Source organism: Thermobia domestica, chromosome 5 (genome assembly GCF_964235325.1).
Source record: "Thermobia domestica chromosome 5, izTheDome1.hap1.1, whole genome shotgun sequence".
In the NCBI taxonomy this organism is placed as follows: domain Eukaryota; kingdom Metazoa; phylum Arthropoda; class Insecta; order Zygentoma; family Lepismatidae; genus Thermobia; species Thermobia domestica.
Window position 1 is genome coordinate 208,586,342 of NC_137458.1, and position 27,574 is coordinate 208,613,915.

Below are 27,574 nucleotides of genomic sequence, written 5' to 3' on the forward strand. Positions count from 1 at the left end.
ATTTTCTCAGCAAATGACAGAGATATTATACATTTATCTATAACTAAATGTCTCAAAGGTGCAAATTAAGAATAAGGATACAAATACAAAACCAGTACACAAATCCGATCTTTTCAACAAAACACACTTAGTTCCTTCAAGCATGGTATTTTGTCAGTTCTATTATCGTGCAGGTATTTTGTAAGTTCTCCAGTGCATGTATTATGTAAGTTGAATGTCTTAGTGCAACTTTACTTTAGATGGCATAATCATTATGGCTAAAATTCTGGACCAAACTCGGCTACGTTAAATGAAAACTATCACCAACTTTTACTAGCTTGCTTACTTACACAGACACATTTGTTCACAATCCAGGTGGAATGAAGAATTTGAGAGAGGGCTTTATGCAGAGTCGTTTTGATGTGTGATTAACGTCATACTAAAGGCCTGCAGGGAACATATGTTAGTCGAACTCTTTAGTAATCACTCGTCAGAATGACTGCATAAGTTCCCAGAGCGAGTAAAATTACGCGTTTAGCACGGGTGTTAGGGTGCCGAAGGCGCTATTTGAATTTTTCTAGTTTAATATTCCACGGTTACAGTCCGAATCTAAAAGGAGCAGTGATGATGATTATCGAAATGGTGGACTGAAGGAAGTCGGGAAAACACCGAGAAAATCCACGCATACTATATGCCATACATAAAGTCATCCTGGCGAAAAGTGGGATTGAAAAAGTGATCTCGTGCGCCAGAGGTGATCTATCTACTGAGCTATTTACAGCTAATTTTATCAAAATCTGCTAGTATATTTAACCTACTTCATTTCTCCAAGTGTTTTGCAAGTACTTGCTTTTGCACCATGATTTCTGTACTTCATATATCACATGATCTTCAACAATAACAAGCTCAAGTATGAATTCTCTAATTCTTGTTTATAGTGACATATATTCAAAACAATTTCACACTACCTTTCAGTACTGGTTCATACTTGATACTACACACACCTGAAGATAATAACAGTTCCGAATAAAAAACACTTTTATCCAGTAACACTGGCAGGATTTTTCCAAGGACGGGGAAGGGGCAAAAGCCCGACATACAATGATACGCATAATGGAAAACAATTATTATTGAGGCATATTGCATAACTTTGTGGACTACATTAAATAGGTCTATATTAAATATTCTAGTAGGTGTAAACAAATATAATGTGCCTTCACGTGTGTTTCTGGACAAAAGCGTTTTGAAACAACCAAACACCTTTCGAAAATGCAGGGTAAACGTTTAGCAATGCGATTGTCCCCTTGCTTCCGCTGCGACGCTCATGGCCTTATCGTTGACAGAGCATATTGCTTTGTTCAATAGTGTCATCCACCCAGTTCGCCCGAACCGGTTATTAAAATTTCTCAGGTTCTTGGAACCGGTTGTTAAAATGGTATCTCCATTTCATATCCGGTAGTTACGGAAACAACAATTTTCTAATGATAGGACGTTACAGAAAAAAAGAAAAAAAACATTCATGTCTCTCGGTTAGGCTAAACATTCGGGTGTCACATGTAGGCTAAACGAGATGGTGATGCTAAGAATGAATTAAATGTAGAATGAGAAAAGTAGGAGCACACGGAGAAACCCTGAAAAAATCCACACACACATGGTGTTTGTCCATCAAAAAGCTCACCTGGCAAAGCTGGGATCGAACCAGTGACCCCGCATACAAGATGTCAATGCTGTATCACGAAGCCACTGCAACTCCGGAGTAGAAAAAGGATTTGCATTTCTACATGAGTGGCTGTGTTTTTCAACTGAAGCTATACATATTTTCTTTCCATTATAGAAAAAAAAAAAACAATAATTCAAGCTTTACAGTTTATGATTTTTTTTAATACTAAAAAGGGAAGGTCGCGGGATATTATTCTGACTTCGTATCAATATTATGCTCAATCGACGCCTTTTTACATATGAAACAATTAGGTAATCGGAGAAGTTCTCGAGCGCAAGCGTGTTCGAATTATGAGCGTTAAAAGTTCAAAATTGAACAGATTTTGCAGAAAGTTTGAAGTACTTTTTTTTAGACAGACTCTTGAGTTTTGATATTAGGGAGTTCTCCTGGATACCCAACATAGTAGTAAGATCAAAACGTACACATTAAGCAAAAAAGGGCAATTATTTGGAAGGGTGTGAAGGGTAATGGCGTCTTACACCTTGCATATTGCCTCCCATTTGACATACTGGGCCAATCAGGGATAAAAGTGGTACTGAAAAGGTGGGGGGACGGTAGGTAGCGGTATTTACCCGGTGTGCCAAATAGGATGCAATTTGCAAGTTGTAAGACGCCATTATCCTTCAACCCTTCCCCAATAAATTTCCTTATCTTTCAAAATGCGTACGTTTTGAGCAGGGGCGGATCGAGGACCGACTTCTGGGGGGGCGCGGTGGGTTGTCATACTTCTACTTTTAAGGGCTCCAAACTTTGTAATGGGTTTTATTTATATATATAAAATAAGAAAGTGTCTTCTTCTGGGGGGGCGATCGCCCCCTGGATCCGCCCCTGGTTTTGACTTTATCATTCTGTCGAGCACCCAAGAAAACACCCCAATACTAAAAATGAAGCGTGTATCCCAAAAAATGGTTTCTTCAAACTTTTTCCAAAATCTGTTCAATTTTGAACATTTAACGCTCATAATTCGAACAATTTTGCGATCGAGGATTTCTCCAGTTGCCTAATTGTTTCATATGGTGCCTTCCATTTCAATTCAGGCAGAGCATGTACCATCACCATCTCAGATATTGTTGAAACTTTTTTTATAGCAACTAGACATGTTTTTAAGAGACCCATATTTTTTTGTTTTGTCGAAAAAAAAATCCCGCCAAGTAATGGGCCATCAAAGACGGGGAGTACAATTTATGAATTGTGGAAGACATGGAAAATGGTGAACTTCAGAGCCTCACCATTCGGCTATGGAGACAGGTAGAGTTATAATTCTTGTTGTGGTGTGTACATAGGGATATAAATAAACTATATTTTATTATAGTTTGGTTTTGCGCATGTGTATCTTTTTGTACATAAATTAACAAATGAACGTCAATTTATCTGAAAAGTCGAAGTTTGCGAATTTTTTCGAGCACTTCCGGTTCGAATTTTAAAATTCTGTTTTCACGGTTGGTAAGACCTAGTTACCCACTTACCGAAAAAAATTTTGTATCGCTTCTGTGTGCAACCGTTTTGTCGCAAAAAATTCGAGAAATTATAAAATTTTCAAAAATCGCCATTTTTGGGCGCCATTTTCTCGAAAACACCATCTTTTAAAATTCTGAAATTTTGTCAGACTGTTCAACTTTACATGAATAGTAAACACACCAAATACCATTCTCGATCAATGCTTCATGAATTAACTGCAGCCTTTTAAAGTTAGCGAAGTTTCGTTAACTTTGATGTCACAGTTAGCAACACTGGGAACAATGAAAGTGCAATGATTTGATGATGTTTGTGGTTCACATTCATTAAATGAAGAATAAAAGGTTTTCTTGACTGTTTTTTTATTATTTTGATCAAAAAGGCTCTCTGAAATAATAAAATGAGCCTCCCCCTACTCCTACTTCTTAAACCGAAATAATCTGAGGTGGAAATTACGATTACGAAACCATAAATTTTAAGTTTACTTGAAATGGCCATCCAATAAATCCTGATGATCTATAAAAAGCCTGAACTATTACCTCAGTATGATTTGGAATGGTCCAGACAAAGTCTCAATTAAATGCGATGTCATTACAGTGATCGAAAAAGGACAAAAAGTTAAAAAAATCTAAACGTTTTCTTACGCGTTCCAAAGAAATTTACTGACTTTTTAAACAGAACAATCCCAGCATAAGAATGGGTCACTCGGAATTTTATAGTATTCAACTAAAGTGTGTTAGTCCGCAACCTGCGAGGGAAGTGTGTGTGTGTGTGTGAGTGTATTGTGCAAATTTTAAGTTAGCTGCTACAAATCAAAGGTGCAGCCTGTATTGAAGCTGTCATAAGTGACCTATTTCCTTTAGTAGTATGATCCGCAGAAAATGACTGCTGTCTTCAAGAATGTGGTGAATGTCCTGGAGTGGAAGGAATAAGTGTGGTGTCTTTAATTATTGATCCTGATGAAAATGAAAGTGTTACGTATGCCATATGGGAAAACAATAATCTCGTTAAAAAAAACTGTGCCACTTTCTGTTTCCGTATCGTACATTGCTGATTTACCTGTAAGAATTGTAATTCATGACTACATCAAGAAAATCCAAAGAGAATTAATTGCTACCGAAAAGCACCGTATAAAATTTCAAGATACAAATTCTATTTTACTTCATGTGGACTTCGTTGAAAACTGGACTGTTATTCTGCAAAGTGAAATTCAGAGTTATCACCGGAATATGAAACAGCTGACAGTTTTGTTGTAATGAACGACGATAAAACACACGATTCGGCTCATGTACTCATAGTCATAGACAAGATTCTAAAAATACTCGAAGAAAAGCGAAAATATATTTTATAGAAAAAGGTTTGAATACGTGAAAATATGTGTCTACAATTTCCCAAACCGTGTCAGTGATTTGATGGTGCTGTATCCCACTTTAAAAATCGCGTTCAGATGTTCGAGATGCAGACAGGTCCGATAAAGCAGTGGTTTTGCAGTGAAACCGGCCATGCAAGGGTCTCTGCGACGGTATTGGGAAGGGGTAAAGAATGTGGCAAAGCGGCATAGCCTTAGGCTAAAACAGATACACAGTATTAAAACCGCAGAAGAAAAAAAAATGAAATATTTAAGTTTTACGTCCCACGATTATGCCGGTTAGGCTAAAGGAGACTGTGATTATGAGAAATGAATAAAATGGTGGAATGCAGAAAGTGGGAGGAAACAGAATAACACCGAGAAAACCCACGAGCACGGTGTTTGTCCACCACAAAGCCCACACGGCGCGAGCTGGGATCGAACCAGGGACCCCAAGCACCGGAAGTGAACGCTCTACCACTGAGCCACCGCTTCCCCACTAAAACCGCAGAAGAATTCGTGAGTATAGTGCAAGTACAAACTCCGGGTATTACTCTCGTTCTGTTGCCTGGAACTGAATTCGCGACTTCCGGAAGAAAAAAAGGGAAAGTATGCGACCGGTAACTGGTATTCAACGAAGTCATCTTCGGAAAATTGCGAAGTTTTTATGGCAGTAACGGGTCACCATGAACTAACTTCATGCTTCCCCCAAAATCGAACTTCTGCAATTCAAAGTGTACATTTAAGAAATCTGCAAAAAGGAACTTTTGTTACATACACATATGTATGGTAACCAGTGGTGCGTAGCAGAAATGTGAATAAATCATGAATTATTTGAAGTTGAAGTGCTGTTTATGCTTCCACATGGACCTTCAACAGGATACAGGTTTCCAGAAGAGCATAAGAGAAGTGAAAATAAGTGTTTTGTGACTATCGACAATGTGCTACGCAGGGGCGGATCCAGGACGGACTTCTGGGGGGGGGGGGGTTGTAATACTGCTACTTAGAGCTACTTTTAAGAGCTCCAAACTCTGGGATGAGTTTTATTTATATATAAAATAAGAAAGTTTCTTCTTCTGCGGGGGGAGGGGCAATCTTCCCCCTAGATCCACTCCTGGATGAGCTGTGAGTGAACCAACACCTATTGAAGCACCTGCACGGTTACATGCTATTAGCGAAGAAGACACCAACCAAGCAAATGATTGGTCCATGTAAAAAAAAAAAAAAAACTGTGAAATTTTGTTTCTGAAGACCATTTTAAGTGAGTGAACTTGAAATTTGTGTGTTTCGTAATCGTAATTTCCACCTCAGATTATTTCGGTTTAAGAAAACGGAGGAGTAGGGGGAGGCTCATTTTACTATTTCAGAGAGCCTTTTTGATCAAAATAATAAAAAAACAGTCAAGAAAACCTTTTATTCTTCATTTAATGAATGTGAACCACAAACATCATCAAATCATTGTACTTTCATTGTTCCCAGTGTTGCTAACTGTGACATCAAAATTAACGAAACTTCGCTAACTTTAAAAGGCTGCAGTTAATTCATGAAGCATTGGTCGAGAATGGTATTTGGTGTGTTTACTATTCATGTAAAGTTGAACCATCTGACAAAATTTCAGAATTTTAAAAGATGGTGTTTTCGAGAAAATGGCGCCCAAAAATGGCGATTTTTGAAAATTTTATAATTTCTCGAATTTTTTGCGACAAAACGGTTGCACACAGAAGCGATACAAAATTTTTTTCGGTAAGTGGGTAACTAGGTCTTACCAACCGTGAAAACAGAATTTTAAAATTCGAACCGGAAGTGCTCGAAAAAAATTTGCAAACTTCGACTTTTCAGATAAATTGACGTTAATTTGTTAATTTATGTACAAAAAGATACACATGCGCAAACCAAACTATAATAAAATATAGTTTATTTATATCCCTATGTACATACTACAACAAGAATTATAACTCTACCTGTCTCCATAGCCGAATGGTGAGGCTCCGAAGTTCACCATTTTTCATGTCTTCTACAATTCATAAATTGTACTCCCCGTCTTTGATGGCCCATTACTTGGCGGGAAAATTTTTTTCGACAAAACAGAAAAATATGGGTCTCTTAAAAACATGTCTAGTTGCTATAAAAAAAAAGTTTCAACAATATCTGAGATGGTGATGGTACAATTTTATATTTTTTTGCCTGAGTTGAAATGGAAGGCACCATATGTGAAAAGGAGTCGACTGAGCATAGTATCAATATGAAGTCAGAGTAACACCCCAGGACGAGTGGAATTAATTAGTATTTTCCACTAACGGGTGCAGGCAACTATTCGTGTATGTATGAAAGCTCAAAAACATATATAGATTATTTTCAAAAAGATATAATATTTTACCTAAGCAAATTATGTTTCAGCAAAAATAAATAAAGGAGAGAAAAGAAGAAAAAGAAAGAACACATATTAGGTTACATATTTAACGTTTAAAATTATCGTCAAAACAAACTATCTTTGTATTTCACGTGTGTATATTATTTACGTGGAAACAAAGAGTTAAAAATTGAAAAGTGCTTAGCTGTTTCTTCAAATTACTCTCCCTTTCTCTTTGCTTCCTTTGGCTCTTCGAGCTTTTACTTTGAGTTGGATTCTTCTCTTTTTATATGATTCCTTCCGTTTCCCCATTTTCCACTTCTATTAACCATAATAGTTTTGTCACAATTCACAGGTTTCGCTTCTGGACTTCAAACGCTAACAAGGAATTGCCCTACTACTGTGGCTGCAACAGTACACATGCAAGTTTGGCAACGAAGCATTATGGCGCCCTGCGCAAGCATGAGATTCAGCCGCTAAAACTATTTCCGTAAACGTAGAATAATATTTGGATAAAATGTAAAACATAACGCGAAAAACGGTAATATAATATTCATATTCCGTAATGAGACAACTATTTGTAAAATAATTTGTGCTTGTAAGTAAAAATTTAATAAAACTGTGCACAGGAGTAGCAAAATCTAACAGCAAGCGCCATCTTGCGTACTAATCTTAAAACTGATTAAGTTTTCCTCTTATATATTACATTTTTAGCTAACAGAATACATAAGTACAGAAAATAGTATCTCATGTTGTAGCTGACGCATAACTCTATTTTATAGTGCAATACTTATAGTATGTGCCAAGTCTTTACGCGTTAGTTAAGGTAATGAACTAATGCTTATACTGACTTCCGGGTAGTGATCCACCTTAAGAAATTCACTCCAGTAGGAGCTCATGTGGTTTGGATGCCACATTAAGCTTACGTATCATATAACCTCGCTGCTGAAATGGACCGCTACAACTCAATCCAACCAATTAAGGCGACATGCAAATATGTTTCATATCTTCCGGTGTCCCTTAGAAAAATTCTAATATTTACTTTTATTCGCCTCACTTATTATTATTATTATTATTTTTAAATGAAAAATATACATGAATATTCAAGACTCTCCGCATTCCATTTCATAATGCTTCTTATTCTCCAAATATTGTTATTAGTAATATTTTAGGTAGAAAAATAGTTGGCGTATTTTACTTCAAGTGTCTTGTCAACACGATATTATTTTCCAGAAATTTGAAATTTGCTATTACCAAGTATATGACATAACAATAACATATCAACTAATAATAACACAATATATTAATGGGGAAAGATACAAAAATAACACGAAATCTGTCTTTTAAAGATTTTCACCACACTTTCCACCTGTTATTTGAATCTTAGTGGATAAGTTAAAAAGAATAAAGAATATTTAAAAAATTTGAAAACAGCCCTATCTTCAAACTTTCAGATAAACCAAGAAATTCGTTGACTTACTTTATGATATGACATTGAACATAATTACCAGACACTGTGCACTATATGAAAGGTTTTGTAAACAACTAGAAGTCTATTTATATATTAATTATTAGTATAACTTAACAAATATTAAATGGCTTACTTAAATTTTACCAGTAATCATTTGCTGTTACTGAGTTTTTAACAAAAGTGATTGGGAACGTACAGGGACATTTAGTACCAGTAGATATATATGCTGCAATTATTCTTAATTTCAAGTATAGAACTACACAGTTACAATTTTAAATGTAACTACTTTTAACTTGCATCTTACATTTCATGAAGTAAAAGAAAGATAAAATTTATGTGGAAATTCTATACCTAAAACATCAATCATCGAACTAAACGTATTTTTGAAGTTTACCAATAACTTAATTTAGCGCTTAAGTATATATAGTATAAAACTTGTAATATGTTGTTGGTACAATGGGAAACTAAACTTCCAGTATAATTCAGTTTCATTCAAGTTTATTATTTTCTATTTTACGAAGAAATGAATTAATTGAAAATGATTTATTGATGCAGTGTAATGTAACCTTTCTGTACTGAGATTGTACCACACAAGGACATACATGGGATACGAGAATATTTACTCCTACGAGAAACGGCCCCGAGCCTTCAACACAAAAGGTGGAAATGTACTTACTCGCACAAAGCTCACAATTGGGAATAAAGAAATACAAATCAATTTCTTTTCTTGCAGAGAAACCTAGTTACTTACTATATAAGTTGCTATGAGCTTGGAAATTTATAGTTGCAAACCTTTTCTTTTTTTGACAGGCCTTATGCAATCATGGGCAAAAATTCTTTTCTAGTAAAGGAAAATGTGTAGCCCAAAAGCAATTTCAATGTTACATTAACTAATAATAATAATAATAATAATAATAATAATAATAATAATAATAATAATAATAATCATCATCATCATCATAATAATAATAATAATAATAATAAGAAGAAGAAGACATTTTTAAAAATAAATTTGCATGAGTCCTTAATAAATTATTTATCACATCTAACATACATTGCATTATGTAGTGTTTTGACTACAACAGAAAGGAAAACATGATTTCTTGTTTAATTAAAGGCCTACATGACAAATTAATACTTGTTAAACAAAACCCTGATGACATTGCTAAACTTGCCTAATAGCGAAAGCTTATATCAATGGTTGCAAAAACTCGGAGGATATTTAAAAAAAATTGAAGAGACTATTAACAATATCCTTTATTTCTTCTCTACTTCTTTATATAAGAGAAACAAGTCTGTTATATATCTTCGAAATCATTACCAAAAATTATTTCATGATCAGAAAATAATTAATGATCTTTCATAACTTACTGATTTTGGAAACCCTGCAAAGTTTCAGTATTACAATGAAAGTGTGAAAACTAGAAGAAATTCAAATAAATTTCCTCTTTTGTTGTCATAGATAACTAAATGTTTATTGATTACATTAGATCAAAACGAAAAAAATTATTGAGCGTAAAATCACAGAACTGATACAGTGTATATTTTTACTCATATTCCCTTGGTGACTAACAATTTGCGTAATACTTTATATCCAAAAACTGACTTTACAGTCTTGATCTTATTGTAAATGTTCAATACTAGGATATTTTTTAAACACATTATTTCAAGAAATAGTGGTTTCGTTTTACTGCTGTAGTTTAGGATATTTATTTGAAAATTTAACTTTTGGATTCATTTATTTTGTCAGGTTAATTTATATCTGGATAAAAAGCATCGTTAATAACAAAATAACATTTTACGAGTAAAATATATCCTAGCTTTGAGAGTACGAAATCCTGCAACAAAGGAGAGAATCTACCCACTGACTATTTTTTAAAATAAACTCCCCGTACTAAAGAATAATGGTGGAAGAGCGGGGAGAACAAAGTGTTACTTACTAAGTATATTTATAAAGGCAATTTTGTTTTCTTACGAAACGTTAAAGTCAAGCCCTATGGCTGATATATAGTTGCAAATATTCTTATGTCTCATGCAGTAAAACAAATTAAATTTGTTGGTGCATAGGTAATGTACACAAAGATCGAATCAAATCAACAGAAGCAATCTCTCAACTTCGAAAACAAAAGCGAGAGGTAATTGATTTATAACAGGGGGGAAATATTCATTTTGATGGTATAAATTATACCATGCGAGCTGAAATTTCAAACATGAAGCATTTAAAGTTTCTGTAAATAACATGATTACAAACCACTTTTAACAGAATTTGCGCACCGACTGCAAAATTTCCACAAATATATAACAGTAATCAGAAGTATTTCTTACGTCTTGATATTATTAAATTTCGGGTACTGATAAAGGAAGCCTGTAGTGGTAACGTGAATGAATCTGTTGATGACTTTCAGTTGTGAAGTACTTCCACTTCATATCGTGTGATTTCGAACATAAGTTAACGTGAAAATGAATAATAATTGAAAAATTCGGAGAATAAATATGATGTAATGGCTAGTTTTATTCTTTGTTTTTTTTTTTTTTTTTTTGGTAAACTGACGCTCGGCACTGCATTAAAAATAATGATGAAGTTTCATTTTTCTGGTTTATTGAAGTTCATAAACAATCATGGTCATATTATTTAGTTACTAAAACCATATTAAATGTGTTTATACACAATATAAGCTTAATGTATGGGTTAGTTTCGTTGCATCGTAAATGGAAATTCAATGCATAACATTCAAGAAATTTTTGACCATGGTTTTAAACATGGATCACTTTGACCGAACCTAGAAGTTTATTACCAGTTCCTGTTAAAAGCTTTCAATATCTTCAAATCTGATTTGTTACTAATACTTTTCTCCCTAGCCTTTCAATTAATTGACAGAATTGGTATTTGCAAATTTCAAATATTAAATAAAACTAAACATTTTTTTTGTATAAGTCTTATTTATCGCTTTAAAATTTTTTCACATAAAGAAAAAAACGAACAGTAACAAATGTTTATTTTGGAAATACGTAAATTGTATTCACAGTAAATAATAGGAAACATGATTTATCAACAGAAAAATAATAGATCTAGTAAATGAAGTGATAATGTTTAAACCATTATTACATAATTTAACTTTTTGTTTGTTTATCTCTGAATGAAAGTAGCACATTTCATTTTTTTAAAGTTACAGTACATGATGTTCAAAACAAGACCAAATGAGACAAATCAATATTTAAGAAAAAAAGTTTAATGTGATCACAGTCTTTTAAGATATGATTACCATTCCTTGTTATTTATTTATGCTTTGGTGCACACACACACACACATTCACAGATACGAATGGGTTCAGTCATTTACAATTTATACCTTTTTATATATATATATTCACAAAAAAATGAAAGTTATAAAGATTTACGATAGAAGTTCATAAATATTGCATATATTATGATAAAGATAACAGTTTTTTATTTTTGCTCGAGGAATATCCAAAAAAAATAAAATAAAAATAAACGTCTGAAGAAATCAACCATCTTCAAAGATATGAATAGAGAAAGAGAGGTTCTTTAATATTTTTCACAATTGCTAATGCAACATATCTGACACTTTTATACAGTCTTATATAGTTATAATAATAATAACCCTTTATTTTTCGTATAAGTGTTTTATCTTTTTTTTTTTCCTTTATGAAAAATATAACGTTCTCTGACGTGACACATACATCATAAGCAGATGACCAGAATCTTTTAAAACACTCGTAGTTTGCATTTTAAAGAATGCCATATATATATATATATTATATACTTTGGTTATTACACGGAATAAGAGAACTATGAACAAATATACAATACTTACAATAAAACAGGACGCACATTGCACATTATTATTGTATGTAGGTAGTTAACGCAAAAAAATCCTTCGTACACAGTCTTGGTTTTTGTGTACCAACTGGAAATTTTTACCACACTAACGTTGGTTTCTGTACCGTCTCTCCGATAATTTTATGATAATATTTAATAAAGATATATCACGAACATTGTACACTTTCGTGTGCTTTTTTTTTTTTTTTTCTTAATTCAAGATTCATTTTCTGACACGCACAGATATACATACATTCGGTAACGTACACACATTCATCCTGATGATATAAGTGTTAGGTAAATAAAGTACGGCTGTTTTGTAAAAAACGAAACTAAGTCGGTGTTCACTTCGTGTCTCTTTGTTGAATTATTTGTTTTCAGAAACACACGCTGTAAGAGAGAGATCACAAGTTTGCAAATCGCCATTTCATCTCAATTCTCACCACTGTTACACACGAATGGAAGATGAGATTTAAACAGCAAATGAGAAAGCAAACGTATCATCTTCTTATACATAACCTCTATCTATTCATAGATAACCGTAATGTTTGGCTACTCTTTGAATTTCAGCGTTAGTGAGCACCGAAGACAAACTTCAAGGATGCATTGCAGCCGCTGCTCCTATTCTTTGGCCATATAAAGAATAAGGTGAGAAATAAGGTGGCATTCCTGGATGAGGATGCAAGGGAAATGTTGCTCCTAGAGAAGCCGTGGACAATGCTGGAAGACCACCTGCCAATGGTTTCGTGTATGGATGGAATCTAGCTGTTGCCAGGGGACTAAGAGGAGGTGTTGGATACGTTCGATGGAGAGCAGCAGGTGACGCCAATAACGGATGTGTAGGTAAGGTTGGGTTGAGTAAAGAAAGAGCTGCCGCACTTGAGTCCGACGAAGAAAGGTTTGTGTGTGTCCGTAGATGCTGTAAAAGCTCTTCAGATGTAGCAAACCGTTTTCCACAATAAGTATCTCCTGCGATCCAGTTACACACGTAAGGCATGTGAGAAGTGAGCAACGAATGTTGGGTATATGCAGCGGCCAAAGGACTAGCTGTGCTTACTGCGGGTGAAAGTCCAGGAACCAAGGGAGGAAGTCCTGCAGGAAGTCCATTTTTCTGGTGGTCACACTGTACACATCCACTAGGACATGCCGAGCCTTTAAGTAAATGTGCGCTTTGAGAACTGAGCTGACAACCAGTACAATATGGGTCTCTACACACAGGTACAAGAGTTTCGGCTCCACTGGCCGTTTTCATACGCGCGTATCCTATATATGGATTCAAACCAGGCTTGAGATGAAGTCCTGCTTGAGACATTAGACCGAGTCCTGCAGCTAAAGATGTTGCAGCTGCTGAGCTACTAGATACCGAAACGTCTACAGGTAAATGTCCAGTAAAACATCCCGGGTAGCCCAGAAAGCCAGCAGCAGGCATTCCGGGTTTAAAAGTTCCAAGTGGTAAGTCTTTAACGGCGGGATCCCCACTCGCTGACAAAAGGCTTGAAAATCCTGCCTTTGCAGTTGAGCTCGCTGTAGAACTTGTGATGGGGCTTGGTACTGCACGAGTCACTGACGTTGTTTCTCCATTCATTTTGGTCGAAGCTGAAGCACCTTCTGAAGAGGCTCCAGAATTGGCTGACGCTGGAGTTTTTCGTCCAACTCCTGTCACTGGAGAAGGTGATGGCGAAGACGCATGAGTACCGCTGGACGTTGTGGCAGGGGGAGAACTTTTGGAAACAGGGGTTCGGGATTGATTACCGATAGATGAACTATTATTTGATCCACCAATTCCTCCTGCGGAAGAAATCCTATCTCTGCACTCATCGTTGTCACTAATTTTGTCCTTAGTCGATTCATAGGGCTTGAAACTGGATTTCCCGTTGTCTCCAGAATTCGGTGGCGTAGTCTTCTCTCGGGGCGTCTCTGACTTCTTTGGCTTTTCAATTGGAGGAATAAGTGGCTTAGTATTGGGGGAATCGGCGCCTATTTGACTGCACGTTTGGGCAAGCAACGCCAGTGGGCTCTTCTTGGCATCCAGCTGAAACAGACAGGAAAAGACGCTTCATTAGAATCGAACGAAAGATATCACATCCAGATTCTTTCATTCAAACAAAACTTAACTAAACTTACAAAATAGGAAAATGTTTGGTGGTGACAATTCTTTTAGTGTTCTTTCCTCAACATCTGTGTCCCGAGGGAAACGGACAAGAGCGCGGAAAGAAAATGAACTCTACACAATTTCATCAACCTGCACTTGACATACGACAGTTTTCCAAGATAACGCTTCTTCTATTAAGCAGCAAAGGGCTCTTGGTGTTCTTACAAGGATGTGTATGTGTAAAGAGAGAAGAAGGAGAGAATATAGTTTATTCGATTTGTTGCTTGCTTGTATGTATAAATACAGTATTCAAAGTCCTTTCAGGAAATGCATGTTGGTAGGAAAAGTCTGCAAGGAAATATTTTTCTTGGGTTTTAAATGTGTTGTGCATTAAGATCTTTACACTGTGAATCATGGATAATAAACATTACGTTAAAATACTTCCAAAATCAAAATAAACATAAAAGCATTTACTGTGGAAATAAACAAACAAGTATTTCACGCATAAGGTAATAAAAATAACATACGAATTATTGTTACTGATTTTACACGGCACATTACATAATAATTCAAAAACAATAAAACTATAATAGTCGCTTGCAAAAAACAATACCATGCTTTCATTTTTCTTCCTTGGAATTTTTTTTTCGAGCATCACAGTGTGACGTTTCAATATATAGTCTGAATTAACTTTTACTTACATTTGAACTTCGAATGCATATACACAATTTATATCAATTGTTTAATAGTTGTATTTTATACAATAATTTTCGTTGTAAACCAGAATCCTAAGAGATATAGCCAAGTAATTTCGATTGTAGTTTCAAAGCATTAAAAGAAGCAAACAAAAAGAACTTATTAACGCACAAATCAGCACTATATTTAGATCAGCATTAAGTTAATCATTCAATCATAACCAGTATATAAGAATAATCAGTGAAGCATAATATTATTTACATATAATAATAATAATAATAATAATAATAATAATAATAATAACAATAATAATAATAATAATAATACAGCAAATTCGACGAATATTCGACCTATTTCCAAAAAGAAAAGAAAGAACAAATGGAAATATCCGTAATAAAATTAGAAATATTTTTTGAACGATATATTGGACTTGTAACACCTTCCTAACAACACGATTTTACCTAGTAAGGGCCAGAACTCATCTATCAAAAACTAAAAATTGGAAGTTTTTTTTAACTTTTTAGGCCTACTTTTTCACATTTGTGTAATTATTTATGAACGAACGGCAAAACAAGTATAAATAATTTATTTAAGAATTAGGCCTCTTTTACACTAATAATTTGTTAATTTTAAAATTGTATGTATATACAGTATACATCATATATTTCCTTCAATTAAGTTAGAAATTATTAATTTTATCTTAAAATGTGCACAATATTTTTGTTCATGGACTTTCCTTTTTTTAGTAACATATTTTTAAAACATACGTATGTAGATAATAAACATTTGTAAAATACTGGCCCGTACTAAGACGTCAGAAACTATGAAAAGGCAGGTTTTGATATAAAAAGTGTTTTAAGTGGTACGGTTGGGACAAGTAAGTAATTATAGAACTCCAGCCACTCCAGCTTTTCTGTTATGCGGCTTGCCCTCCAGCTACATTAGGCCGGATAGTCTGGAGACAACTGTAATCAATAATTTTAAATTGTTCATGCATATTTATTAACAAGGATCTAGGTTTTTGATATTATAAGAACTCAGAGTTATTTTATATAAGTGAAATATTAATTCATGTGCCGTGCCTGTGTAATAAAGTCATAATTACTTAACTTAGTTCTTGTACGGTGGCATCTCTAATCCGAATTCTAGACCCATCTGTCCATTCTAGTTCCTTAAATTCTAGTATTCAATCTATCTTTTTGAACCACAATGGAAAAGAAACTAAACTAGCCACCATATTCCTTGAGTTCTGTTTTCCCATCTCCCTACGTTAGTATAAGTAGCTAGAACCTGCCTTCCAGTAAGGTCATTCATGTAAAACAAAAGACTTAAGAAGCTGTGCTAAAAATATATATACAAAAGGGAAATAATATACAACCTGTCAGCTATATTAAAGGAAACATGTAGGATTTATATTATTATTATTATTATTATTATTATTATTATTATTATCTTTAGATATTTAAGCAGAATCGAAGATGTGAAGCTATTCACTAGTGCAAAACTCAGGTCGAAACTTGAATCTGCGTATGGTTCCATGTTCGATTCTTGGTTGAGGTACTAAAGTTGGATACAACCCCCAGATCTTACTTTGGGCTGTAGCTGCCATTTAAAATAACCTTTATGCTAGAAATATTCGGTATTTTTTTAAAAAAAAAATATTATTTCATTTAAGAAAAAACTAAGAATCTGTAAAGTAACTGACGGGAAACAGTAAAGTAATATAACTTGTTACTATGAAAAAAAAAAAAAACTAATCGGCTTGAACAAACATTAGAAGATAATCCGAATTGTATAACAGAGAAACATTACAGCCACTGTAAATAGTAGTTTGCAAAAACTTTTCCAGTAATCACTGTATTAGCTGGCATACAGGTTCTTGAGTGATAAGCGTATCTCAGAATAACGAAATTGTCTCAACAAAAGCCTCTTCATGAGAAAGATGAGATAGCCTCTTTGTCTCGAGAGAAACTAATTGTTCTATAATATGATTACACTTTAATTGATCATGGTCAAAATAATTAAGAAACTTATTACGGAAATGCATTATTAAGAAAACTATTCACTATTAAATCTTGTGTTTCTACTTGTAAATGAGCTATAAAAATTTTGAATTTCTTCTTACAGAAATTTCTGAGTGCTGAAAATATAATTAATTTCTTATGGAAAAGAATTAATATCATCAATGTATTATTACCATGTACATTCATGTCTAAAATGATTGTCGCATATCTATAACTCTCTTCTTGTAATAATATAATTTGATAATGATTTTGCAGGGTACTTTTAATACTGATACTATGTGTATAATCGGGTAATGTATATTTGTGGTAAATTTCATAGGAAAAGAATTATAAATACGAAAATTAAAATGAGTAAAATAAAATATTGCTAAATGCACGAGAAAATTTTATTTTCGTTTTATTGTTCTTATTTACTGCTCTTTTGACATGAAATTTGCCACATACATGTCTTTGCCGATTATAGAGATACTAACATTATAAGAAATACCGGGCGAATTCGTTATCAAATTATATTCCTACAACAACATATTTATAGACATACGACAATAATTTTGGACATGAATGTACAATCATCTTTGAGATATAAAATCAACTTGATACACGCAGGCTTAAATAGTTTCTTTTTTCAATATTTATCCAAGTGTTCATTTAATGTCTTAGATAATTATGTTGATTTTTAAACCTTGATTACAAATGTTATGATACACAGTTTTGTAAGTACAAAAGTAATTTAGACTAGTAATCAACTAGGCTTTATGCTAGACTAAAAATATAGTTTTGCATTCACTGTATGCAATTCTTGTTAAAACATGTTACACTCATCTATTTTGTACACTAAATAATATTTTTTTTCATTTTAACTTCTCAACGTTTTTATTTTTCTTCTTCGAGGTTATAGTGTTTCGAGAATTATCAGCGTATTGCTTGGGAATACTTCATTATACGAAATTTCACACGATTTAATTGTGAATTTTAAAAATGTTCAAGAAGACAGAAGGATTATCAAATTAAATTTCTTAGAAGTCATTTTAGCCTACGTAGCACGCAGTATTCCTTTATTCAGAAGTCAAAACTGAATTCGGAAATAATTTTTAACTGAAAATGCAACAAATGTGGTCTATTATCAAATGTTATTCCCGTATATTTATAATTGAGTAAACTTTACGTCAGCTCTACTCTACAATAATACTATGTAAGAAGATAATTTTTTAAAATTAAATTTTGTTTACAAAGGAGTAGTTCCTTTGTGTATTCCTAAGTGAACAAAGGAGTAGCTCCAATGTGTATTTTTTGTGTGTGTGTGTGTGATCGTAGTTTCATTTGTGTATTGAAGAGATTAGCATTTGCCATCAAAATAAAGTAATTTATGGATGTATAATTTGCAACATAAATTCTCATCATATAAAAGAAGTTCTGAGTGAGTGACTGATCAATGTCCAGGCAAGACCGCTTAAGCAGAAACTTGAAATTTTGACAGTGCATACAATTTTGTGATGTAAAATACCACAAGGAAGAATTTTTGGAAATTCGACTAAGGGGGAGGGGAAATAGGGATGTCAATTATTATGGTACAATGTCCGTATGTCCAAATCTCAAGGGTAGAAACATGAAATTTGGTATATGAACTTCTCATTTAAAGTAATTAGACATGTTTTTCATGTTTTTTATACTTTCCCTAAAAGATAAGAGAAAAAAAGAAGGAAAATGGTTGAGGTTATAACAGAATGACCATATCTCGCTTTTAAGGTTAGAAACATGAAAATTAGTATCTACGCTTTTAATTTAGGATAATTAAAGATGTGCTTCAGCATTTTTGATATTCCACTTAGGAAGGAAGAAAAGGATTATTACAATTATTATAATAAAATGACCATCATGGTAGGAACATGAAACTTGGTATATAAATTCCTTATTCAAAATAAGTGAACGTATGCCATAACGTTTCTGGAAATTCCCCTCGTAACGAGAGAAGGGGGACAATTTCTGTTTTCTTCTCAATACATAAAATTAACTTCAAGGTTTTTAAGTCTCATCATCAAGAGAAAACACGTGAACCATTTGTTGTATGATAAAAACATTGACTATGCACACCAAAGAAAAGCAAAATCTGATCCTCAAGCAACACACATTTTAATATTCTACACATATTATATGCTGAAAAATGGATCTATCTTGAAAATGAAATCTTTCAGTTTAACGTCCCACAATTATGTCCGTTAGGCTAACGAAGACGAGGCAAGTAAATGAGATGAAAGAATTTGTGGAATGATAATTTAGGAGGAAATGGGAGTACCCCGAGAAAACCCACGAATACGATAGAAATTTATCTATATTGGTCACATTAACGCAGCAGGTCTACAACTATTTTTTATGTCTTTATATCAATTTCTTGCAAGAATTTTCTTTGAGTTTCTGTAAGTTTAGATTGATCAGTTTCTTTTTATAAGGACATCACATCAAGCTACAATGTTGCACAAGTGAATAAACGAAAGAAGTACAAATTTAAGTCAAGTCCGTGAAAATTAAATTAAATTTAGAATTATTATTTTTAAAAAAATAGTGGTGTTCTATAAGAATTTTTCAACACTGAGTGATTTTTAAATGGGAAATTTGACCTATAAACTAAACAAATTGATTTTCATAATTCAACATTTACGTCATTAATATTATAACCGAAAATAATACTTCCATTCATAAAACTGAGTACACTTTCCACAGTGATTTTCGCTATAAATATAAAAAAAAATCTTCCGTGTTTAAGATCTAATTGAATAAATGATAACAAGAAATTAAATTTGTCTCAAATATTATTTTAACACTACTAGAAAACATAGCGTGCAATATTTTTGAAAACGGAAGATCATAATATGTACTGAGAAAAAAATGGGTTCAAAACAAGGAAACTTGATGAAAACCCAAACACACCGATGGTCATATTAATTATATACAATATATAAGCACATCAAGTTTGACCATTCAAATAACTGGATAATAATGTAAACATGATTCCAATAACTCAAAAGTTTTATAAATTTTTACACTAATATCTATAGAACCAAATGATGTATAAAGTAAAACGCTATCTATGAATCAGTGTATACTGTGTAACGTCAGCAACACGCGTATCTAGGTACAGCCAAAATATAAAGAAGAAGCTAAGTTGTTGGCCTGGCTTTGAAATAACCATATTGGAGGGAAAGATCTTATTTAGATTGCTAATTGAACAATCCTTTATAAAAAGGGATTAATCTACAAACTGAATCTGCAGAAGAAATGTCTTACTTGGGTAATTTCTCAAAAAATAATTTAAAATTACATGTTAATATTTCGTTTCAGGGTTTATTTGACTTCGGAAATATGTGTCTAAATGTTCCAGACTATTTCTAATAAATAAACTCGATCTTTCTCCATCCAAGAGAAATTTTTGATTTATCTCTTTCAACATTACCTAATTGTTAGTTGACATTATAAATAATTATAAATTATTGACTCATTTAAGAAAAAAGCTAAGGGAAATAGAAATGGGCTGATAATTAAGAACAAGAAACTCATTACCAGGTATAGAAATTAGGGTAAAAATAAGAATTTCCGTCTCGCTCGAAATTCCTACTTTAAAATATCAATAAATACAACGTGGATTAAGTGTTACTAATTGCCTCTTTAAACTATTCATACTCAGATATTGTAAACTGTAGAATCTACTAAATAAAACTAACTGAATTTCCTTGTGTTAGAACTCGCAAACGACTTTTCTAAATTAGTAGGATAGATAAGCATCTTGAAAATACAACTTTAAAATCATTAAATACTATTTAAATTCAATGAAACTACGAAAGATTGAATTCGGTTTCATCGTTTTGTTTAAAATTTTGTAATTTTAATTAACATTACAATTTTAATGAGACAATTAAGGTAGAAAGGTTCGGATAACCATAAACTCAGTGACCTTATATTTTATTCCTTTGGTAACCAATGTTTTCTGTTGCATAAGTGCCTTACATTTTGTACTATTGTCTTCTGCTGAATATATTTCAAACATGTAGTGATAGAATAAGTGTTAATAACGAAGAAGATAATATCAAAACTACTAATTTACATGTAATGCAATGAACATAAACAGGCATTCCCAAATAAGGATTTTCTTTCGTCGTTTTGTAGCATTCTTATCTAATAATATAGTTCCCCTAAATCCATAATGCGCTAAATAATTTTATCAATAATCATGGACGTTTCTGATATCAGGATTCTTTTATTTCGTAGGGTTATTATTTTACAAGAAGAAAAATTACAATGTTAATTATAAAGTGCTTTCTTTTTACTTTCTGGAACACTTTTTAAATATTATATCGATGAAGATTTAAAATAATAACTAGCGATTAAAAAAGTGGTAAAATTACTGGCCTATTCAAAGAGATGTTCGGAATTTTAGTTCCCACTCGAGTAGGATATTATTTACAAAAATTAAACCCTTACGTATTAAGATCTATAATCACGTCTGCCCTGAAAGAATATGAAGTTGAATGCTTGACATCCCCTTCCTCTTTGATGAAATTCTGAACAAAATGGTGTATACGGCAGTTAGTAATCATATTTCCAAAGTAAATAGTTTTAATAGTGATTCAAAATGTCGAATAGTAAAATAAGTAACACAGTCTAGCAGGACTTACATTATGGTAACATTATTTTTTAAGGAGATTGATTTACCAAAAACTCTTTTATATGTTTACTCTGTCCATGTGTTCTTCCGGGAGACACAAAATCTCAAAAACTACTTGACTTTTTTTTTTCAGGATGTAGAAAGTAAAAAGTTGAAAATCGAGTTTGTTGATGGACGTGATCAATCCAATTGGTCCCAAGACATGCTTCAATGAAATCCCAAGTTGGTCCCACGACACGGACAATCAAAAATCAGTCCTTCAAATATTCCTCTTGGAGTAATTGTGGATATCATCCTTACATGACAGACTACCAATAGTGCTGCTGACCTTAGAGGGTTGGTATAACGCTCAGGATGAAAAACGCAACACTAAAATTTGAAACTAAATGACTTTCTATTCCACAAATATAAAGATTTTATTTTCCTATTTTCAAGTATTCGTTCACCGTACTAAAGTTTTTGAGTATGAAATGGAGTGCGAGTGGAAATGGAAAAATTGAAACTTCAATTTTCATTTTGTGCAAACTTCACGAGGTGTACACTGGGACACTGTTACTTGTTATATTGAGGCAAGTGATTACTAGAAAGTTAGAACTTACTGCTCTAGTAATATATTAATGGCAAATTTATACAAATACGATTCCACTAAACAAAACCGAAAAACTTACTATAGTTAGAATTTGTTACACTTTTTTTTTCACTTAAACGTGGGCAAATGAACTAGTACATTGCAGAAACATTAACTGATTGATGAAACTACTTACTCCTGAAATCAATATATATGCAATTATGATGTAATGAGAATAAGCCAATTAATACAACATCTAGCATTTAAGTTCGAATAACATCATTGTACATTGTTGTTCATTTGTGTACTCCAAATGAGTTCTTGTATGATTCTGTAGATATTAAATTGCGAATTTTTATTATTATTATTATTATTATTATTATTATTATTATTATTATTATTATTATTATTATTATTATTGATTATTATACAGTGCTAGAGAAGTATATAGTTCACTGGGAATCTCGCATACAATTTAAAATAACTAAATAAACAACTAATACACATATTAGATATTGAACTGTACTAGAGTTAACTGATAACTAACGAAGTACCACGGGACATTCTTTTTATCCGATAACTCGTGAAAAAATTTTCTGATTCAGCTTGTTATATATTTAATATCAATTTAAAGAAGTATACTTTACCAGTGTCTAGTATTTACCTGCACGACACATTAATACATTTTAATAACACTATTTTTATATATTTCATGGAAAGGATTAAGCTTTAAGAGATTTTACAAATGGATTGATTTCTTTTTTATTTCCTAGTTTAAACATTTATTTTTTAAAAAATGTTGACTTAATTTAATACCTCAACTTTTAATATATTGTTTTTGAAATCCCACAGACAATGACATTTATTACATAAATATCGATTAAATAGACTTAAATACCAGGGACATGTCAGAAGTTTTTAGATACTAAAATTCAAATAGTGCTGTCGTACTGAAACGTATAATGTTTTAAAGTGTATATCCTCTAGTGGTGAAACGTATAACTGCAAGGTCGCCGCAAGTTTGTTTGAAAATTAAAGGGCTGGAAATCTAGGTTAGTTTGAACCTGTTAGCAACAAAGGATTTCAAGGGACATGATTTTCGTGCAATGATTTTTTACGATTTTAAGCACGGTTTAACGCAAGAGCAGTGCCATAATCCCTTAGAAAAGTGTTTCGAGAACTCTGCCTCTTCACATGCAATCGTTTTTAAGTGCATGTTGCAGAGTTTAAACACATCTGACAAAGCCTGACAGATGAGCTCGCTCTGGGCGCCCTAACACCGCAGTTACGGACGAAAATATAGCAAAAGTAAAAAATCTTGCGAAAGAGGATCGCCATATCACATACGAGAAAATTCAGTCACTTCGAAGGTTGAATCAACTGCAGCCCAGTCTATAATAAAATATTATCTCGGTTTTTCCAAGTGTTGCAGTTGCTGGGTCACACATATGAATGTTTAAAAGATTTTCGCAGGGGCAAAGTAAAGACATTTATATCGTCATAAGTGATGAAACATGGATTTACAACTGACCCCGAAACAATACAGCAGACAATAGAATAGTTTTCAAAATGAAACTCCACCTTCGAAAGTTAAACGAGCATAGGTAAAGGTTATGGTGGCATGTGGATTTTTTTTCTCCAAGACTGACCATGCAGCAAATAAACACCTATTGACGTAAGGTGACAGCAGAGTTGTACGTTACTTATTGCCTTTTCCAATGTCTTTGAAGCTTGAAGATCTGCCCATCGAAAGTCTCCACTATCTTACTTTCTTTATAACGGCAATGCATGGCCACACACAGCAGCGAAATCTTTGGCGTTTCTACAGGAAAATGGAGCCCTATTCTACCGCACAAGGCTTATTATCGAGATTTAGCTCCGTGCTACTTTGCCTTCTTCCCAAAAATCAAGAAAAGGCTTCGAGACCCCGCTTTCAAAGAAATGAGAGGCTATCACAGCATATAATAATGAAATTTCTGATATTCCAAGAAACGTTTTTCTTTTTGTTTGTTTTAAATATTTACCTCGTGGTTTTTAAAATTTGAAAATGCATTGAAGCTTGCGGGAACTATTTTCAGAAACTGCAAAAGGTTTTTATGTAAATAAATAAATTTTTCTAAGACTATCTAAAATACTTTCTGAATTATTTGCCCCTCGTACTTTAAGATACACAACTATCTTTAACTGCTCAATTTCCCGAATAAATATTCTGAATTATAAGCATACAAAGCGAACTTAAATTAAAATATTCTCGAATATACTATCGCATCCTAAAATATCATACGATATAATATTACACTAGAGCAGTGATATACAGGTACATTTCAAACCAGAAAATAAAGCTGCTGCAAGTATTAAAAAATGAGATGAAAACACATTTTTAATCGGAATACTGAATGAAAATTATTTGTAATACACAGAGTAATTATTATATGGAATCTTGAGATTTTTGTACTCTTAGTACGAGAAATTGAACTAAAGTATCGAATAATATAATTGATTTCGAGACTATGTTTAAAGGTTTTCTTGATTTCTATTTTCCTAGGGAACTACACAAAGATTCGTTGAAAGGATGTATGAAAATTTTGATAACATTGAAGAACAGGTGGTCGCTTCAAGATAAACATAAGATCTTTTGAATAAATGTTATTGTCAAGTTGGGCGGATGCCCCTCTGCGAATTTAACCTATGAGGAGTATTTAGAACATCTTAGATAACAGAACACAAGCTGCATGAAACAAACTAGTCTATTGTAGGTTTCGGTGATAAGCTGAGTTAGAAAAGATCTCCATGTGAAGTAAATATCGAATATGATATCTAGGTATTTGACGTAGTTGTTAGCTTTGATGCGAGTATCAAGAACAGAAAAGTTCAAGTGATTTGGGTTCCTGTGGACGCGGGACCGTCGCTTACGGTCAAGTAAAATTATCGCCTGAGTCTTCTTAGAGTTTTAAGCGTATTCGCCATTTCGAGCACCAACGAACAAAGACATCAATGACAGATTGTAGTGTTGTGTTCAGTTTGAGTGTTTGCCGAGTGCAAGAAAAAACTGTGTCGCTTGCGAACTAGAAGAGATGTACATTAGGGGGAAATGAAGGACAAAGAACAAATATGTACATGCGGAGATAAGACTGAGTTATGCAGGATGCCAGAATGAATAAAAATAAGATATTATAAAGAATTGTTGACTGAAATATATAATATGACAGGACAGCAGCTTAACAAAACTAAAGGTGCAATATCTTGTCGAAAGCTTTCTCAAGGTCGAAGAGAAGTATTCAGGAAGGCTGTAATCAGTTGAAGTGATTGGTGATGAGATTACTAAGTCGTAAGAAATGGTCGTGAACATCAATATGAGAACAGAAACCTACTTGGTAGAGCACAATGACACAACGGCAAGAAAGATACGGATGAAACATGTTAACAAAAATACGTTCGAGGATTCTGCAGAAAACAGTGGTTATTGGGTTGGATGGTAAGATGATACACATGTAGCTGGCTTCTTAGGTTTAAGAAACATTAAAGTTTCTAAAGTTTTTCAGTTGGTAGGGATGAGGCTGGTACGTAAAATGAAAGTGAAAATATGTGCTAACAGTACTAGCAAACAGAACAGACTCTCTTTAATCAGGTAGTAGGTGATAAGGTTCAGGCTTGGAGCGGTGTTACTTTTGCGAGTTTTCCCTTGTCGGATTTCTAGTTCTGTGATTGGCATAGTGAGTTCGTGATGCTCTAGTCTGGGTTGAAAATCAGGAAAGTTGACATTAAATCTGTAAGAAGGATGGTATCTTTCAGGAGAAAACGACATGAAATCTTTCTCAAAGGTATCAGCTTTGGCACTACCGGAGTTGAGTGGATGATTGCCGTCAATGAGTGGATGACGTGTGCGAGTAAGTTCGCTAGTCAATGCATTGAATCTCTTCCAGTATTGGTAAGATAAGTAGCGTCCAGAGCATTCAACGTTTTGACCCAGTTTCGAAGTTTATATGCTATAATGTAGTTATGAACCATATGTTGGAATTGCCGGTGATGACGAAGAGCCTCTTGGGAAGACTGAGTAAGAGATACATAAGAGGATAACATAAAAAGACCTTGGGGAGGTAGGACTTACCAATCCCATCTGAATATATTATCAACCTACAGGCTGAAAGATACGAAAATTTGAGATCAAAGGATTACCTTACATTTATGTTATTTTTCTAAACATAATCCTGAAGTTTCTTACTATTGTATTACCAGTGGTACATTGACGAGTGAACTAAATCTCTATATTCTTTCAGCGCAAAGTTATCGCGTTATTAAGTACGAACTAGGTTTTGTCGCTAGGATTATTGGTATCGAAAGCCTGAGCTTAATGACCGCTAATGCCTCATTTCCAACTCCACATGATTCTCGACTCGGAAACGTTACGTTAAATTATAAACTATAACAAATACCAACACCAACATTTGCATCGTCATTTAAAGCAATTTAGGTATTTTGTAGTTGTATGTATTATAATGTATTCTCTTAGTTTCAACTGTTTGTCATTTGATATGTATAACAAAAATCACTCATTCTTTTTTTTTTCAGTGCAAAGCTGTGGCTGTACTACTGGACTGAACAAGACTAGATCCTCGGATATATTATATCTAAGTTTATTTATGTACTTGTTGAAGTAAACACTAATCTTTTCTGCTAATCTAATAACACAAAATGAACATAAAAGCAAGAAAATCGAGGATAAATATGTCGGATGCTTTTATTATTTTCCAGCTTCATTTACCGTATTGCGTGCTCTTCTAAACTATTACATAAAAGATAATGTTTCTTTGTGGAGTGCATCACCATTTAAAAACTATTTTGTAGATCCGGATTATTTTTAGCATGGAGACTGATTACATGCAGCAGGTTATATTTTTATAAAAGTTCTTTTTTTAATTCCCAACGGGAAAGGAAATACCAATCGCTTGTGAAATCAATGTACACGACGAACAGGAAGGGATTTGTGAACAGTATCATCACACAAATATTTCATTTGATTGCGATGATTTTTTTTTTTAAATCATGACAGGTCATCAGTTGAGGAAGGTCAGGTCAACACGCACATTTTTTTTTTTATTTCCAACTCGAACGAGGAATTTTTTGACATTATTACATGTTTCTTTCTAACTGTTCGGCATAAAGGCACAGAATTTGCTATATTGGGAGTTTAATTTTGGGAGGTATCAATATTTTACAGATATGCCTGAATTCAATGTCGAGGACACAGAGAAAGAGGTAGTAAAATATTGTGTACAGTAGTATGCGGAGACATTCGCTAGTTTCACATATAAATCACGTACAAATTGGATTACAATATGATTAGCATAAATGTTAAACATTTTTTTAATGTATA

General features: G+C 33.3%; 1 protein-coding gene across 1 annotated transcript in view; it reads right to left on the reverse strand.

Annotated features, from left to right (window-relative positions):
• Positions 1 to 10,840: 10,840 nt before the first annotated feature.
• Positions 10,841 to 27,574, reverse strand: part of LOC145686371 (zinc finger protein Noc-like) — a 32,088-nt gene continuing 15,354 nt past the window's right edge. The window contains exon 2 of the mRNA XM_081759638.1: positions 10,841 to 14,195. Coding sequence (XP_081615764.1) covers positions 12,759 to 14,195 — 1,437 coding nt within the window. The 3' untranslated portion in view covers positions 10,841 to 12,758. The remainder of the gene's footprint in view (positions 14,196 to 27,574) is intronic.